This window comes from Leptinotarsa decemlineata, unplaced genomic scaffold, assembly GCF_025532065.1.
Source record: "Leptinotarsa decemlineata unplaced genomic scaffold, Ldec_3_MD MMD2_tig00004307_RagTag_RagTag, whole genome shotgun sequence".
In the NCBI taxonomy this organism is placed as follows: domain Eukaryota; kingdom Metazoa; phylum Arthropoda; class Insecta; order Coleoptera; family Chrysomelidae; genus Leptinotarsa; species Leptinotarsa decemlineata.
Genome location: NW_027412606.1, coordinates 18,763,809 through 18,781,369, shown reverse-complemented (window position 1 = coordinate 18,781,369; position 17,561 = coordinate 18,763,809). Strand labels below are relative to the sequence as shown.

Sequence of the window (17,561 nt, the reverse complement as noted above, 5' to 3'; positions counted from 1 at the left end):
AAAAATACACTGAGATCTATACTTACACATTCAAAACCCAACAACACTGAAGAAAAAACAAAAAATTGTATTTATGAAATACCTTGTTCTTGTGGTAAAAGTTACATTGGTGAAACCTCAAGACCACTGAAAGTGCGTGAGAATGAACATCAAGATTATATAAAAAATAGACAAGTGACAGGATCAAAATTATCAGAACACATTTTAAAATCAGACGGTGAACATCGGGTGGAATGGAATAGGACAAGAAAGATTACCAATGAGCCTCATTCTAAGAGACGTGAGCTTAAAGAATCAGCGTATATTCTCATGTCTGGAGGGAATTGTATCTCGAATAGCTCCTTAGAAATAGACCGTACTTGGCTACCCATCTTGAAGAAAACTTTGGATAGTGGCGAAATGGCAACAAACTGATATCGGAGAGTACCTTGTATTACATCGAATGTTTCAGTTGTCAATCAACAACATTGATATAATTTCATATTTCAAAACTTCTTTGACATCTGTCGAAGAAGTAAAGAAATAAGCTATCAAAAAAGGAATAACTGCGTATATATTCGAATTTTTTTTATCCATTTCTGAAGACGGAGGCAGATTTTGGCCTCCGAAACGTAAAAGATAAGTATTATTTCTCAATAATTTTTTTGATAGGCAAAATTGTTAAATACGACAAGTTACTGATAAATAGAAGATTTTTCTTTGTGAAAAATACTTTGATTTTTACACAGTAACTTATCGGGCTAAAAAGTTTGCCCTTCTACACTTGTATAAAGTTCTCCATTATAATTTTTATATTTTTTCAGATTGTGGAAGGTAACAGTTACCCAAAAAAGGTCGATAAAAAACCTCATAGACTATGTAAGTAGTTTTATCGAAACTTAAGAACTATGTAGTAGTTCGTAGTTTTCAGCTACAAACGATTCTGGCTTTCTACTTCTTTATGTAGGTATGGATGATGCATGGAAATTATTTTCAAACACAAACTGGAAAAAACCCTTTGCAATTTTAACAAATTTTCATATTGGGATGGAGAAGTAGAAAAGTAGAATCTTCCTTCCCTACTAATGATTACTACGAATATAAGGTGGGCTTAATTGATTTGAAAAATTTTCTGTATATTTCTTCATTTTCGCTTCAGGAAAAATTTCTTTTTCAAAGAGTAAGCAATATTATCGTTTTCAAGGAATATAAGGTTAGTAAAAAGTATGAAAATTTCAAATCGTCGTTCTGAAAATTTGTGGCCTTTATTGATTTGAAAAATTTTCAAAGAGTAAGCGATATTATCGTATTCAACGTTCAGAAAAGCTTCGATCATTTCTTGAATGATTGTTCAAAACGAACCAAACAAATTTCATAAAATTATTCGACGCTATTTGACTCTCACTATTGCTGAAACTTTTCGCATGCTGCCTCATGACTACATTCGGATATCTGTGGTGAAAAATCTAGCGACACATGTTTTTCATTCATTATAAGTTTTCATTTTCTACACAATATTGATGATTTTCAAGGTAAAAAAATACTTGAGAATACTTTCAAAAGACTGAATTTGAAAAAAATGGATAACAAATGAACGGTTACCCGTTAACATAAAACTACCATCGCCTCGATCCTGATTTACTGAAAGTTTGTTGATGCTTTGAAACCTCCTTTCACAGCGGATATATCAGTGTAGGAATAAAATATCAAGTAGGTAATACAGCGTGACTCACGGTCGATGGTATGTTAGACGTCTACGGTAAACGCAATGCAGGATTTTTCTGAAAATATCACATCTTACATATCCTTTCCTGTTCTAATCGATCTAAAATATTTCCAGCATTACGGCGTTGCCACTTCTATCAAAAAGTCCTAGCAACTTATATTAACGTATTTTTGAAATTGCTCTCTTATTATAATAATGTTTTGTTGATAATGTCCTATACCTATCTCTATTGGTTTTCGATGTAAAAAATAATTTGTGCTAAATATGGTCCAAAACGTATATATATATATATATATATATATATATATATATATATATATATATATATATCTACACAATATTGATGATTTTCAAGGTAAAAAAATACTTGAGAATACTTTCAAAAGACTGAATTTAAAAAAAATGGATAACAAATGAACGGTTACCCGGTTACCCGTTCCAAGAAAGTACTTGATAAAAATATCTGTGTAAACGCAAGCGAAACATAAGTGGAACCACCTATTGGTGTGACAACCAAGTCAACTTGCCAAGTTTTTATGTCAGTGTTGGTGGTTTGACCAATCAACCGACAACTGCGGTGGCAGAAATTTGGGAAGCTAACCTGAATTGTCATCGGAAAACGAATCCACATGTTTCTAGAAATGATATGAAATCGAGAAAGATTAATGCAGTCAAGCTGCTGGAAAATAATTCCATGAAAATCAAAAGATAAATAGATTTGTACTTTTTGATCATTTCCATATTGATTTCAATTCAAGAGCCACCGGTATACAGCTGTTTCAGCCTATTGGGCATCATCAGTACCGGACAGGCGGTCCTCGATTGAAGACAAAATGAGAAAAACCAAGAAAGTACAGTTGAAAATTATGTACTTACATTGTCATTGAGGTTGGACTCAGTGATGTTTAAAATAATTTTTGTTATTATTTGATTTTAATGTTGAACTTAGATTTGAGAAATGGGAAAACATTGAAATTAGTTTGGATATTGATTCAAGATGATTATAGTTACAAATCAAACACTTAAACTTATAAACGTCAATTTTGGTAAATTTATTGTGAATCTAATGAATAAATTCCTTTTTTTTAATTCTAAAATTCTGATTTTGTACCAGGCCGGTACATGTGATCACAAAATAGGTTATAATCCTAATTTTGAATGAAAATGGGGAAGAAGAAATAAATGACATGACAGTTCAGAAAACAATTACATTGTTGGATTCAGTATTGCCAAACTTTCATCCTATACAGGAATGCCAATTTCATTAATTATTTTATGTACTATATTCTAATAAAGATGAATTTTTTAAATTATGGAAATTTTTTAAATTTGTACTGAAAAAGAGTAAATTTCACTCAGGTGATTTAGATCAGTTTTTTTATTTGAGCAATGACTTGATTGTGATATGAAAGACTTTTCAAGAAAAAGTCTCTTTGTGAGGTTAGATTCTTTTGATAAAATTTTTACATTATCATAGTTCATATTATGCCCTGTTTGATTAACATGTTCGCTTAAGGCACATCTATATGGGGCTAATCTGCTATCGCTTTTATGAGAGGTAATACGGTCTTTCAAATTTCTGGAAGTTTGACCAATGTATATGCTGTCACAATTTTGACAAGGGATAGAATATATAACATTTGATTGATGAGTAAGAGGTGTTTTGGTAAAGAAAGAATTAATGGATAGAGCGGTTTTATAGGCAATTTTGAAGTGATTATTATTATTAAATTTGTTAAAATTTCTTACAAGTTTCGGTGTTACCTCTTTTATATATGGAAGTGAAACAAAACGTGGGGAAACAGAAACTATGTCAGAAGTATTGCTATTCAAAATATTATTGTCATCATTAATTATTAATATTTCATTGAATGAAGACGGAGTACTAAACAGTATTTTATTCAATAAAGGTTCTGGATATGACTTATTTTTAAACAACTTGAAAAAAATATGTAAATTTTTTTTATGGAAAGAACAATCGGAAATACAGAGTATACGTTGTTTCATCTGTTTTATCAAATTAATTTCATTAATATATATATAGATATATATATATATATATATATATATATATATATATATATATATATATATACAGGGTGTCCCTGGACTTCCTTTTTTCCTCTCGGGAATGTATAGATGGGGTCAAAATATCACCAGTACTTCATATAACTTTTTTTCCTCAAATCCTTCTTTACCAAGTAACGGGCCCTCGAAGTTACAAAATGAAAAATGTTTTTCTTTGATAACTTCTCAAGTGAATATTCAAAATCATCCAAATTTTGGTAATTGACTAAACAAATGAATTCCTTCGATGAGCTTTCATGCAGGAGTCAGTTGTTTTGCTACAAAGTCAGGAACGGACTACCCCCGATGGTCCACACCCCAAAACTTTGAAATGACAGATATTTTTCAATATTTTTCAACAAATTAAGGTTACTTGGACAATTTTATGAATAAAAGTACTCGTGTGGAAAGTCGATCGGAGCAACGAGTCTTGATAAAAATGTAGTTTCACTCGACGACATCAAACCCGCTCGTCCACCATTATTTGAAATGAATAATTATCAAAGCAGAAATAATAATGATAACGTTAATTCAACAACATTTATCCTGAGATGTCTACCATTATTCGAAAATATTAGTTTTTAAGGAAAATGGAAATGATAGGTAAAATGTTCATAACGAATTTTTATAATGCAAACACGTTTAACTAACGAAACTCAAGAGCCTCAAGAGCAAACAGAAATGAAAAATCCGCTACAGAAACTGCTCGATATGACCACCTTCTCTCTCTATACATTTTCTTAGTCAGCGAAGACACCCTCTCTGTACTTGAAATAGCATTCCAGGGTCGTTTCGTATGGCTTCACAATGTAATGTTATTCTATTCAACAATGCATCTCTTGTGTGAGGCTTTTTAGATGCCCCCACAGAAAGAAATCCAATGGATTTGAATCCGGAGACCGCGATGGCCATGAATATGGCCCACCTCTACCAATCCATCTATTGTGGAAAATATGGTTCAGATGGTCACGCACAATCATACTAAAATGAGGAGGAGCGCCATCATGCATAAACCACATATATTTTCGTGTTTGCAATGGAACATGTTCCAAAAGTCTATTCAAATCGTTCTGAATGAACTCCAAATAACGTTCTCCATTCAATCGGTCCTGTAGAACGAATGGTCCTACAATAATATCGAAATAAAACAACGTGCTCAAATTAATTATCAATTATTACATACCTGTCTCCCTCAAGCTGCGATCGACACGCTCGAATGTTTCTCTTGACGGCACCGTTCGATTGGGAAAATGCTCGGAATACAGACGACGAGCTTCTACAGCATTACAAAATGCTCGTCCATAAAATATATGCATATCTGCATATTCATTGAATGTAAACTGTTCGGCCATATCAAAAAAATTCAAAATATCCTATAGAATATTGACAATACAATGATAGTCATATGACAACGCACCACTCAACAAAACAAAATCGCATTCCAGTTTCTCATTTTTTATCAAAACTTTCTAAAAGGTTATTTTGTCAACATCTGTGAAAGAAATGGAACATAATTATTCCCTGGATATTTTTCACCTGATCATGTGCAGCCGTTTTTGTAGTTCATTCGTTTGCTTTTTATTAGTATAGTAAATATTTTTTCCGATGTGCGTTTTTTCAACTAAATTTAGATTCGTGTTAAAGAATTTCCCCCATAAAATTATAATTATCAGTGAAACTCCTTAACAGTTTAGCTGTGAAGAAGAATTTGAAACATTCGAATGTTGAGTTTCATGAGATTCAGATAACTGATCAACACGAAACGTGATTATTCCACACGTATTATGTACATACAAAATATGGAATGAATTCGATATTTCATAGTAGAGTAGCTTGATAGTTTAAAAACACCACGAATCTACAGAACTTGATATTTCTTTTGAAAAAATATCTGCTATCACAATTGTGACTTAAACTTCCATATAGGTACTGTACTTTTTGTTTACGACTTCATTTTAGCATACTTTGTATTATTCCTGTTATAAATGTTGTTGAATTAACATTATCATTATTATTTCTGCTTTGATAATTATTCATTTCAAATAATGGTGGACGAGCGGGTTTGATGTCGTCGAGTAGTACTACATTTTTATCAAGACTCATTGCTCCGATCGACTTCCCACACGAGTACTTTTATTCATAAAATTGTCCAAGTAACCTTAATTTGTTGAAAAATATTGAAAAATATCTGTCATTTCAAAGTTTTGGGGTGTGGACCATCGGGGGTAGTCCGTTCCTGACTTTGTAGCAAAACAACTGACTCCTGCATGAAAGTTCATCGACGGAATTCATTTGTTTAGTCAATTACCAAAATTTGGATGGTTTTGAATATTCACTTGAAAAGTTATCAAAGAAAAACCTTTTTCATTTTGTAACTTGGTTACGAAGACTTTTAGGAAAAAAAGTTATATGAAGTACTGGTGATATTTTGACCCCATCTATACATTTCCGAGAGGAAATGTATAGATGGGTTCCTTTATTTTCAGTATTTTACTATTAATGTAAGTTACAAAAATGATTTGAAACTCTATAATCATCTGTTTAATCATTTGCGAGCGCTTTCGATAGCTGGTCGTGCTGTCATCCGCTAGGCCCTATAGAGTAGGGCCTTGAGGCCCTAGAAGTACTGAAAACTGCTTGCGTGACTAGAACATGTATATTAGTATGTTAATAACAGGTAGAACTCTAATTCAACCATTCAGACTGTGACGCAGCGGGCCCGTAAATACTGTCATGGTATAAAATTTCTGAAAAATATTGGAATTTACCGGTTCTATTTCGAGTTTGTGGAGAACTTTTTCCGAATTGGGTACCGCTGCTTCGGTGTGTGGGAGGAACATTGACAACAATGGATTACATGTCTTGTGAATCACTACATGAAGTAAAAGTTCAATCCAAGGTATCTTATTACTTGCTGTTTTTCACATCTAGAATATATTTCTCATTAGCCGAATTATGTCACTGTCAACTGACATGACTCATTCAATGATCATTTTCGCAAACAAGAACGTTGTTTCTGTCATACACGAGAGAGCTTCAAAAAACTGAAATGCATGAGCTCACATACATTTCACACCCATATCAACGAGGAATGAAATGGAACATCTGTTTAAAAAATGCATTATGAACCCACATTTTTTAGTGTTTCTGGTATATATGGTTAATTGTATGGGTCAAAACAGTCCTGTTAGAAATTTTTTTATGGCTGAAATAACGATGGATGCGGTTATCAGACGCCTGAGTATATCGTAACGATGTCTTACAAAGAATTGATGATATCAGTAATACATTTCACAACTCATCTTTCAACTCAAAGTTACCACAGGTGTCTCAAAATATCATTAGCATGATGACATGTATTCTTCATCTGTTTGCTCAGAAATATTTATTCTCTATCATTTTGTAACATAGTATCAGTTAGAGTTTAAAAAAACCTACTTTTTGTGAAGGAAATCAGACTATTCACTGATTGGAAAGAGCGCCGGAAGTCAAATGAATTCTAATTTTACGATTACCATTTCAAATAATTCACATGGAACAATTGAACAGCAATCTCATAACAAATAATGATTGATCAATATTCATAGCCAAAATTTCATTTCGCCCTATCTACCCAAATATCAGATGAAAATAGCCCACTGAGAGTAAAAATAGTGATTCTGGTTAGACTACAGGATGCTCAATGACGTCATCAGAAAAGACAGTTACCCTCTTCCCAGAATAGATGAGAATCTGAACTTCTTGGCTGAATGCAAATGCAACATTAGATCTGAAAAGTGGATATTGGCAGGTGGCCGTTCGCCCCGAGGATATCTTTATCCTCGGGGCAGTCTTCTCTTGAAGACTGCCTTTCCCACTGGCAGTTTGAGCTCATGCCTTTCGGATTACGCAATGCACTCTCAACCCTACCCGCAATCTTCCTGGAGATATGCTGGCTCTATCTTGATGAGATCATAGTCACCGAAAGAAGTTTTGACGAACATCTATCTAATTCGAAGTGGGTTTTCTTAAGGCTCCAGATTGCTCTTTTGCGGATCAATCCCTAGAATTGCTGTCTCTTTCAGAAAAAAGTTGATTACCTGGGAAATGTTTTTCATCCAAAAGGAGTTGGAACAGATCCAGGGAAAATCGATGCAGTGCAAGAATGGCGAAAACCAAAGAGCAAGAACGACGTAAGAAGCTTCCTTGTACCATATAGCTATCACCAACATTTCGTGAAAGATTTAAAAAAAATTCAGTCCGCTGCATAGCTTGACTGAAAGAAGAACACCCTCTGTTTGGTCCTTAGACTGCCAACAAACATTTCATGCCCTGAAGAAGCATTCAATCAGCGCACCGGTCCTGGCATACCCAGAAGAGGAGGACTTGTTTATACTCGACATGGATGCATCCCAACATGGGTCAATTGCCACCTATCCACCTAGACATAAAGGAGTGGTGTGAGCGCTGTGATCCGTGGTCTTCGAAAAAGGATTCGAAAACAAGGTGAAGAAGAAGGTTGAAGCAGTACCTCAGTAGGTGACCTATCGAAAAAATTGCAGTTGACATTTTGGGACCACTTTCTATTAACACATCCGGTAACAAGTACCCTATGGTTGTGAAGGATTATTTCTCTGATTGGCCTGAAGTAGAAAGCCTTATCTAACCAAGAGGCTGAAACGGTGAAAGGAACTATGTTGCATATACTGATCACCAAAAATGGAGTACCTCGATAGTTGAACTCAGATTGGGGCCGCATCTTCGAATCGAATTATGGAATGGACGAGAGTCACAATCGCACCAAAAGAAAATAAAAATTACTACCTCTCGATATTTGTCTCCGAAAACCAAAGAGACTGGGATGAATAGTTCATCTTTCTTCTGTTGGCATACAGCAGCTCTCAACATGATGCGACAGGTTGCACACTATCCATTTCGTTAACTGGCCAGAACTGAAGCTTCCGATAGATGTATTTTGTGGCAGTATCTCAAGAAAAACCTCTTTCTGAGTATGAGAATGACCTGGAGGAGATACAGGAAATCATACACTTTGCCAGATCCGAATTACATTTTTCCAGCGATAGGATATAGATGCGAGTTGACAATAAGTCGCTGCTGATGAGCCCCAAGGAGGGCGATGCAATGTGGCTCTACCAACCCCAACGTCGGTAAGGTTCGGATCACAAATTGCAGAGACCATGGTTACCAAAAATATAAACTATTCGGTGTACAGAATCCCATTGTCACTCAGGAGCAAGTCTGATGTCGTCCACATAGAGAGACTGAGTCCTTACATGAGTCTCGATGTTTTCTCTTGAAATATTGTTCAGGGCGAACAACTTCAGAGAGGGGGTAATGTTGTGAGCCATCCCCTAAAAAAATAACACCGACCGCCGCTGGTTGTCATCAGTCAATTGTGACGTGGTCAAGACCGCGTGCGACGTTCGGTTCGCGTTTCTTCTAATTGAACAAAGCGTTGGTTTGGTAGAACTCCAGCTAATTCCATATTGGCTTCGAGAGAATCCGATTACCATATTTTAACGCCTCTCACGCCCCGATCGAGAAGTCAAGTCGAGTTCAGCAGACAGTGCGGTACAGAGCGACCTAATAAGGCGATAGACATTAGAATAATAGTTAAAGTTTATGTTGAAATGTTCAGTTGTATGAACAGTGAAATGAAGTTGACATTGGTTATTGTAAAGGGTAGTCAATTATTTTCAAACCAACTGGGAAAACGTAACAATATATTTGGTTTCAGTGATAGATGCAAAATTGTCACTGTGTCGTAAAAATTCTGGAAGTGAAAACATTCTCAACATTCATTCGAGTCATGAATCCGACTTAAAAAACAATTCGAAAGTTTTCCGTATCAGCAATTTTCTCATATCATCATGATAATAACATTTTTATAGTACGATTCAATCACTTCGAAAAACACTCTTCATGTATTTGAATTTGGTAGTATCATTGGCAACTAAACTATCACTGTGCAGAATGTTTTCACCAAATTTGTATCTTTCACTATTCAAAAGTTGATATCACATATTCCGAAGCAAGTATACTTTCGCAATTCATTGAATTATTTTACAATATTTGACTCAATAGTATCCATAAAATATTTCAGATTTAGGATACACAAAGTATTCAAACACTGTCCAACAAGTGATGCATCATGAGTGGGGTTGGAGCCGGGTTTGTGCTTTTTTGTTTCCTCACTTGCACTTCATAAGGCCGTGTACTTGAGTCGATAGAATAATTTTTGGGTCCCATCTTACTACCTCGATCTTGAGTGGTGCTATTTTTCTTGGAACAAGGGGTTATGTTATTCATATTCTGAAAAACAATGAAGTGTGACTGATAACTTTTCATTCATGAAGGAAAGACAATATCTGAATATCCATCAAATATAACATTGTGAAAAAAAACAACGGAATTCTAGAACGACAACTACTAATCTGAAGAAAAATAAAAAAGAATCACTGTACATTAGGAAAATGCTGTTTTTTTTCTACGAAATTTTTATAGTGTTCGTCTACTGAACTTATACAGGGTGTTTATTGTTTTCGAATAACACAGTAGAATGATACTCGAATATGCTACGATAGATTTGCATCAAATATACGCCATCACGTAGAATATTTACCTGATATTGGCTTGAATATTTCTATGTTATTTCTATGTTTCTTTCTGATAAAGAGTTAATCAGTTTGATGAACTAGAATATAAATAAAAAATATACAAAAATGGCAAAAAATACATCTCTGGTAATTTTTCAACCCATTATTTTTGAATTGATACAAAACTAATGCGATATATTGGTGAACTCTTTTCTTATCTTTCCTCAAAGAATTACAAAACAGCAAAATATACACTTTGAGCACTTGTCGGTTAAATAAGCAAAATGTTGTTCATTTCGAAGATTTTTCAAATAGCATTTCAAAGTTCAGGAGATTCCAATCAGGTGTAATACATCAATCAAATTATCACCAGAAAGGCTGAATTTTAAATAATCAAAATTAATAATGTTTTTTTCGGAAATAAAACTCTGGATTTGGAAAGTGGCATTTGGAAAGTGTTTTTTATTCTTGAATTGGCGAATTTTTTTTCCGAATGCCTCCCTAATTTCAAAAAGTCATTTGGCTAAGCTTTGAAGTGGGCAAATTTTTTTATAATTCAACTAACTTTGTATTTCTCATGGTTTTGGATTATTCCCTACTAGCTCTCTTTATCTTGGACAGACAGTATACTATTTACTGATGCAGTGTCAAATAAATATCAAGAAAGCGATTTCAAGGAATCTCATCACTATAGTCACCAGAAAATCAAAGAGATGTTCAAATATGTTGTGAAAAAATGAAAATATATCACAAATTTGGTAACGTTTCCAATTTTTACTCACGTTATGAAGATCTACGTTATAATTTCTTGCTTTGGTGATGAGTTCACTCTTCAGTTGCCAGCCCTGCAGATACAAATGTAATCCTAATAAAAGTTGTCCCTTGCTATCTCTTTTAATGACTTGCCATCTGTAATAAAAATATTGATAGTGAATGGAATCACATTCAGTAATTATTTCGGTTTATTATTGCCATTTCAATCGAGACAGTTTTCTTTATGACCTAGGATGGCATTTACTGAAATTACCAAAATTAGTTTTGACAGTGACTACATCAAGAAATTTGGAAAGATTTCACATAAATTCAATAACAGTTTTGATAATTTTGAATCACTATCACGATTAGAAATCAACTATATTATACACAATTCCTCATCCGAAAAAGATTGATACTCTGAAATGAAAAAAATTCAAACACTTTTCAAAACATCACAATTAGCTTCAGTGATGAAAGAAGTGTTTTTATTTGACTATTCACCAACAGGCACAAGACTTGAATTCCATCAAATTAAATAACTGAATTAAAATAATTTACCAATTTCATGAATTTTATTCCAGATATTACACATTTTCAAAGTGAAAGAAAAACTTTTACCTTGTTGTCAATTGAAACAGTCTCGATGATTGACCTATTCTTCTAAGAATTTTTGCAGCTCCTATAAGTGCTTCTTGATAAGACGGAGATATCTGAAGTGATTTCCAGTAATGCGTGATCCCATCCTGATATCTTCCTGTTTCGGAAAAAGGTATATGAACATCAATATATTTCAGTTTATGTTGGATCTATTTTAATCGCCATTTCTAATACATTTCTATGATAAAAAAAAGAACCATGCTTCAATTTTTACCAAATGTTTGAAAATAAATATAAGGCTTCCATGAAATTACCTTAAGAATATTCCCAAAAACGAAAGTCATTTGTGATACATACATTTGTAGGCAGTCAAACACTTCTGATCATACCTCTTCGGACGAAGAGGTATGATCATTTACCATTTACTTTGTTATTTTCAGTAGGAGATTTGAGCCGGTTCTAAGCCTCCCCCCACCACTATGACGTATTAATTTTTTTTGTTGTTGTTTAGTGAAGTCAAGGCGATGTGACTTTGAAGTGTCTGGTGCATGGATCGTTCAGAATTTTTTTTCCGGTTCTAAGTCTTCCCTCACCACTATGACGTATTAATCGCTGTTTGTTATTGTTTAGTGAAGTCAAGGCGATGTGACCTTGAAGTGTCTAGTGCATGAATCGTTCAATTTTTTTTTCATATGAGAATGTGTGTGTGTGTGAGAGAGCATGCACGGTACAGGGTTTCATTATGTGCTTGTCTATGTACAAACATACGTCTGCATACTTCGAAGATCCTTCAAGTAATGACTGTGACATCACAGCAGCAGCAACCGTTTAACGGTAAGAGAGCAAGATGTTCACTCCACGACGTGTGGCTGAGTAAAGCGTATTCATCGGTGTGCCCTCACCTCTCTCGATGTGGAGAAGGCTGTGACGTAACGCGTCGCTCTAGTCTCGCTATCGATGGTGACACGCAGGCGGCCGAGGACTGTGTTACTCTCCCCACCACTATGACGTATTAATTGCTTTCTTTTTGTTGTTAAGTAACATCAAGGCGATGTGACCTTGAAGTGTCTGGTGCATGAATCATTCAGAATTTTTTCATATGAGATTTTGTGTGTGTGTGTATGACATAGTGACGTAATTACATTTCATTAGTGTGTGTGTGTGTGTGTGTGTGTGTGTGAGAATGCACGGTACAGGGTTCCATCAGGTGCTTGTCTATGTACAAACATACGTCTGCATACTTCGAAGATCCTTCTAGTAATGAATGTTCCATCGGTGTGAGCCCACCAAGTTAGTAGTGGTGTGACGTCATAGCAGCAACCGTTCAACGGTGTTTGTACAGAATAAACACACGTCTGCATACCACGAAGATCCACTGACTAGTGCTCCTTCCTAATCAGTATCGATGGTACCTATCGTGACAGAGAGTGCACACGTCTACACTCTCTGAAGTTCCAACGACCACTGCTTGGCTCGTATCACCAGGTTTGTTCTGATTTTACAAAATTCAGGTCCCAGGACGTCAGGATCATGCGCAGTTGATATATAGCGTTCTGATTTATTGAGAATAATTTCGGACGCCAGTATATCCATATATATTCAATGATGACAAATTGTCAAGTTCAACTTTTAGTTAAAGTAGTACTCATCATATGCATAGATATTCAATGACTAACGAATTCCCAACTTCGACTTTTCAGTGAAAGTAGTAATTTGTCATATTCAATGACTAACAAATTCCCAACTACGACTTTTTTGGTCAAAGTAGTCATTTGTCACATAATCTACTACTACTACTGTTTGTATGAATAATGTAGCCCTGAAAAGGGCTGTTGTTTTTGTTTTTTGACCAGTAGGTCCACGGTTATTGTGTCACAGATTTGACATTATTGCATATTATACATGTCGACACTCGGGTGAAGTTTGTTAGGCGTCTCTCGCAACCATCGCACCAATTAAGTCCCATTTCCATCATGGAAACGTTGTTGTGGGTGTTAACTAACAATTTTTTCGTGACACTTCCTGAAGAAGATATATATGTTATAGTGATGATTCATTATAACTCATAACAGTGGAAAGAGATAACCAGACAGCCGACAGTGTTTTACAATTTACCTACATTTGTCAGACATGATATTGACAGTTGACAGTATCATTGTTTTATGTTATTGGGTATTGTTTTCGTCAGTTTTACAGTATTTTGCAGTCAAATATATTATAAAAATAGTTTTTTTCAAAGCTAAACGTCTCTTGGCATCATTACTTTCAAAGTAAGTACAATACAATGTGTTTTATTCATAAATATTCTTCAATATTTCCAACCTCACAATTGACATTTGTGACTATAATTCCGCATTATCGGGATATTATACAATAGTAATTGGGATTGTGGAAACAACAATGAGATAAAGAACATTAATCAAATCTATGAAGTCATGCCAAAACATGTACAATATATTTATATTCCTTTTTAGATTATGCCTGGAAGTATTCTTAATTCACAAACACAAAAATTTGTGTTGAACTTGTGCGAATATTTTGAAACAGAGAGAGCGCTTGGAGGACCTTTTTCACCATTTTCATCTGTTCAAGAGGTAACCATTAAAATGATAAAAGAAATGTCATAACTTTTCTTAACTGTATTTAAGAGAGTTGCAGATGCACTTAAAATATCTAAAAAAAAAGGTGTTCAATATCAAACAAAGAAATACACAAACCCATTCCATCAACTCCAGGAAAAAGTAGACATCGTTTCAAAAAGAAAACATCTGATTTACCTGTAGGGCAGAAAATGGAAGTACGATATACTCTGTACGATATGTATAAAGACAGTGAGTACACCTCCTCAATACATGGTGAAGGAAAAACGGTACAAATTGACTGTTCAGATTTCTATATGATAGAAATTTTATTGCACCTGTTTTCTGTTTGAGTGTGTTGCGTCGAGACTCCTGATTCTAGCTATACCATTGGTTGAATTTTGACAAATGTCATTTTAAACCAATGAAATTAAGTCTATCATCGGTGCAGCACACTCTCAAAAAGAAATCAGATTTAATTCGATGTGAGAAAAATTTCTAAACCAATATAATCCCCCATTTTCATCAGTCACAACTGTATCAGGAAAGGCCTTGGATGTATGCTAATTAGTTAACTAGTCAGACTTTATTGTCAAATATATTTTTTTTAACATTTGAAGGTTCACTTGTATCTCGTATTTGAAATGTAGTTATCATATCAATTCTTCTATTCTATGAATTTCGAAATGTACTTATGTTAATTTGAATATTTTCTTTCAGAAAAAAATCTCACCCTTCGATCTTTGAACGATGAGCTGAAAAATAAAGAAATTGTTTCTATGTGCAAATCGTCTTTGAATGTTTTACTGAAAGAGCTGGGATTTAAATTTGGAAAATATGAAAATCGAAGAGCTTTGATTGAAAGACCTAATATCGTTTCACAATGAGCATTTTTTTTACGTAAATACCGGGAAAACCGAAGAAGTTTAAAACCACGAGAGGTGGTTTTCTTAGATGAAACATGGATATATTCTAGAGGAAATAAAAGAAAGTTTTGGTAGGATAATAATGTAAAAAATATACGCAAACCCGAAAAATATGATGGTGAACGATTTATTGTTGTGTATGCTGGTTCTATGAAAGGGTTTATTCCAGAAGCCAGTTTATTGTTCTGTTCAAAATTTTCGACTTCAGATTTCCATGGAGAAATGAATAGTACAATCTTCACCAAGTGGATTACTTTACAGTTACTTCCCAGTTTGGACGAACCATCTTCAATTATAATGGACAATGCACCATAACTCAGTGAAATTTTGAATGAACAGCCTACCAGTTCTTCAAGAAAATCGGAAATTGTTAGTTGGTTACACGAAAACAACATTAATTTTGATGAAAAAAATTAACAAAACCAGAATTATTGCAATTGGCCAAGATGAACCGAAAGGAAAATATATATATTATAGATGAACTGGTACGAGAACATGGACATGAAGTATTAAAATTATCACCTTACCACCCAGATTTTAATGCTATTGAATTAATTTCGGCTGATTGCAAAACCTTCTTTAACAAATATATTGGTAGAGATGGATACAGTGATGAAACAGTATTAAGTATGTGGAATGAAGCGTTAGAGAAGTGCAACGCTGAAACCTGGGCAAAATGTGTGTAACACACAGAATCACTCATAGAAAAATGGTATGATCGAGAAAAACCTTCTTTGTGATATGGATATTACACCTATTATCATAAACATTAGTGAAAGTTTTGAATCTGAAAGTGATTAATATATTTTTTTTTTCATAAATGGTAGGTGCATAATTGTACATGCTCGCAATGCATACATATATGTATAAATAAATTTTTAGTTGATGATGTATTGAGTATTTCCTGACCAAATATATTTCAACTGGTGTTTTTTTTTACTTCTTAGACATTCATTTGTGTCTCTGCATCCATGCACGGATGATTCAATGGAAGCTCGTTTGTTAAGCTAATTCTCAAGTAATATTTGATAAAATTTGTGATGTGATGTGATGTGTTGCATACTTAGTGGGATTCTCAAAAATCATTTTTTTGATATTAGGTTTTCTACTGACGGAGAGATGGCGCCACCTATCACTCTTTTAAAAAATGAAACGATTCGATCATTTTGTTCATAAATTCTGTACCTCAGAGGTGAACTATCGTAACTGACATTTTGCAAATTTTACAGGAGAGCAGTTGTAACTCAAGTTAATTGAGTTTACCTCTATCACATCATGACAAATACATCAAAGTCACATTGGCTATGACGCCATCCATTAGCTGTGCAGATAACGACAACTATCCACTCAAGAATATACACCTCGGTAATGTAGTTACATCAATAACCCCAAAATCGAGAATTTTGTAGTTACGACAGTTTACCTCTCAGGTACAGAATTTAATATAATTTTTGCGTAAATATTATAGTTCAGGAATCGCAAAGTTGCGAAATACTAGAAAAATCGAGCAATTGAATTGAATACTTCAAGTAAAACTTTTCATGGGATTTTCACTGAATATTTCGCAAAACCGAAGCACTTGTATAACTGTGTGCTGTATACTATAGTTTTCTCTGGCGTATTCATACTAGATATATTTTTAAAGTGGTCATGATCATTATTGGTTTCTAATTATGAAAAAAAAACTATCTGCAGTCTCTACTATTCAAGCTGACACTTACTCCATTTTACCGTTATTTCCACAATTCAAGCTCTTCAACTTCTAAATACAGTGACCAGTTTTCATTCAGTTATTTTGTTCAAATGAAGAAGCATATTACTTCCAAATTACTTCAAGACCTTCACAACCGTACGAAAGTGAACACCATGCTTTTACACACTTTGGCGATCATGGTCTTCAACCTCAGTTCATAGATGGCGCAACTATATTTCCAGCTAATGCTTATATTTTGAGAATGTATTGAAATACTCTTGGAGGACCATTTATATGTGATAAAGCATAAAGATACCTACCTGGCGTGTCTGACGTCATAGCTAAGCCTAGCTCCCAGCTGTGGACGCGGTACCAGAAGTCGTTACGCTATCGTTTAGAGGACAGATGCTAACATAGTCCTCGCCGCCTGCGCGTCACCATTGACAGCGAGGGATGAGCGATGCTTTACGTCAAAGCCATCTCCGTATCGAGAGAGTTAAGGACCCACCGATGAATACGCATTACTCAGCCACACGCCGTGAAGTATACATCACGTTTTCCTATCGTTAAACAGTTGCTGCTGTGACGTCACACCACTAACTTGGTGGGCTCGCACCAATGAAACATTCATTACTTTGTGAA

The 17,561-nt window shown here is 34.5% G+C and overlaps 1 protein-coding gene and 1 long non-coding RNA gene across 2 annotated transcripts in view; one reads left to right on the top strand and one right to left on the bottom strand.

Moving 5' to 3' along the window:
- The first annotated feature begins 490 nt into the window (after positions 1–490).
- LOC111505505 (uncharacterized) lies at positions 491–16,070 on the top strand. Its single transcript, XR_012466389.1, has 5 exons — positions 491–858; positions 11,706–11,893; positions 14,196–14,315; positions 14,370–14,552; positions 15,021–16,070. It is a non-coding gene; the product is annotated as an uncharacterized lncRNA (long non-coding RNA).
- Positions 9,795–17,561, bottom strand: part of LOC111505504 (protein O-mannosyl-transferase TMTC1) — an 816,809-nt gene continuing 809,042 nt past the window's right edge. The window contains exons 14-16 of the mRNA XM_074179103.1: positions 11,743–11,878; positions 11,151–11,277; positions 9,795–10,084 (exon numbers count right to left, since the gene is read on the bottom strand). Coding sequence (XP_074035204.1) covers positions 9,896–10,084; positions 11,151–11,277; positions 11,743–11,878 — 452 coding nt within the window. The 3' untranslated portion in view covers positions 9,795–9,895. The remainder of the gene's footprint in view (positions 10,085–11,150; positions 11,278–11,742; positions 11,879–17,561) is intronic.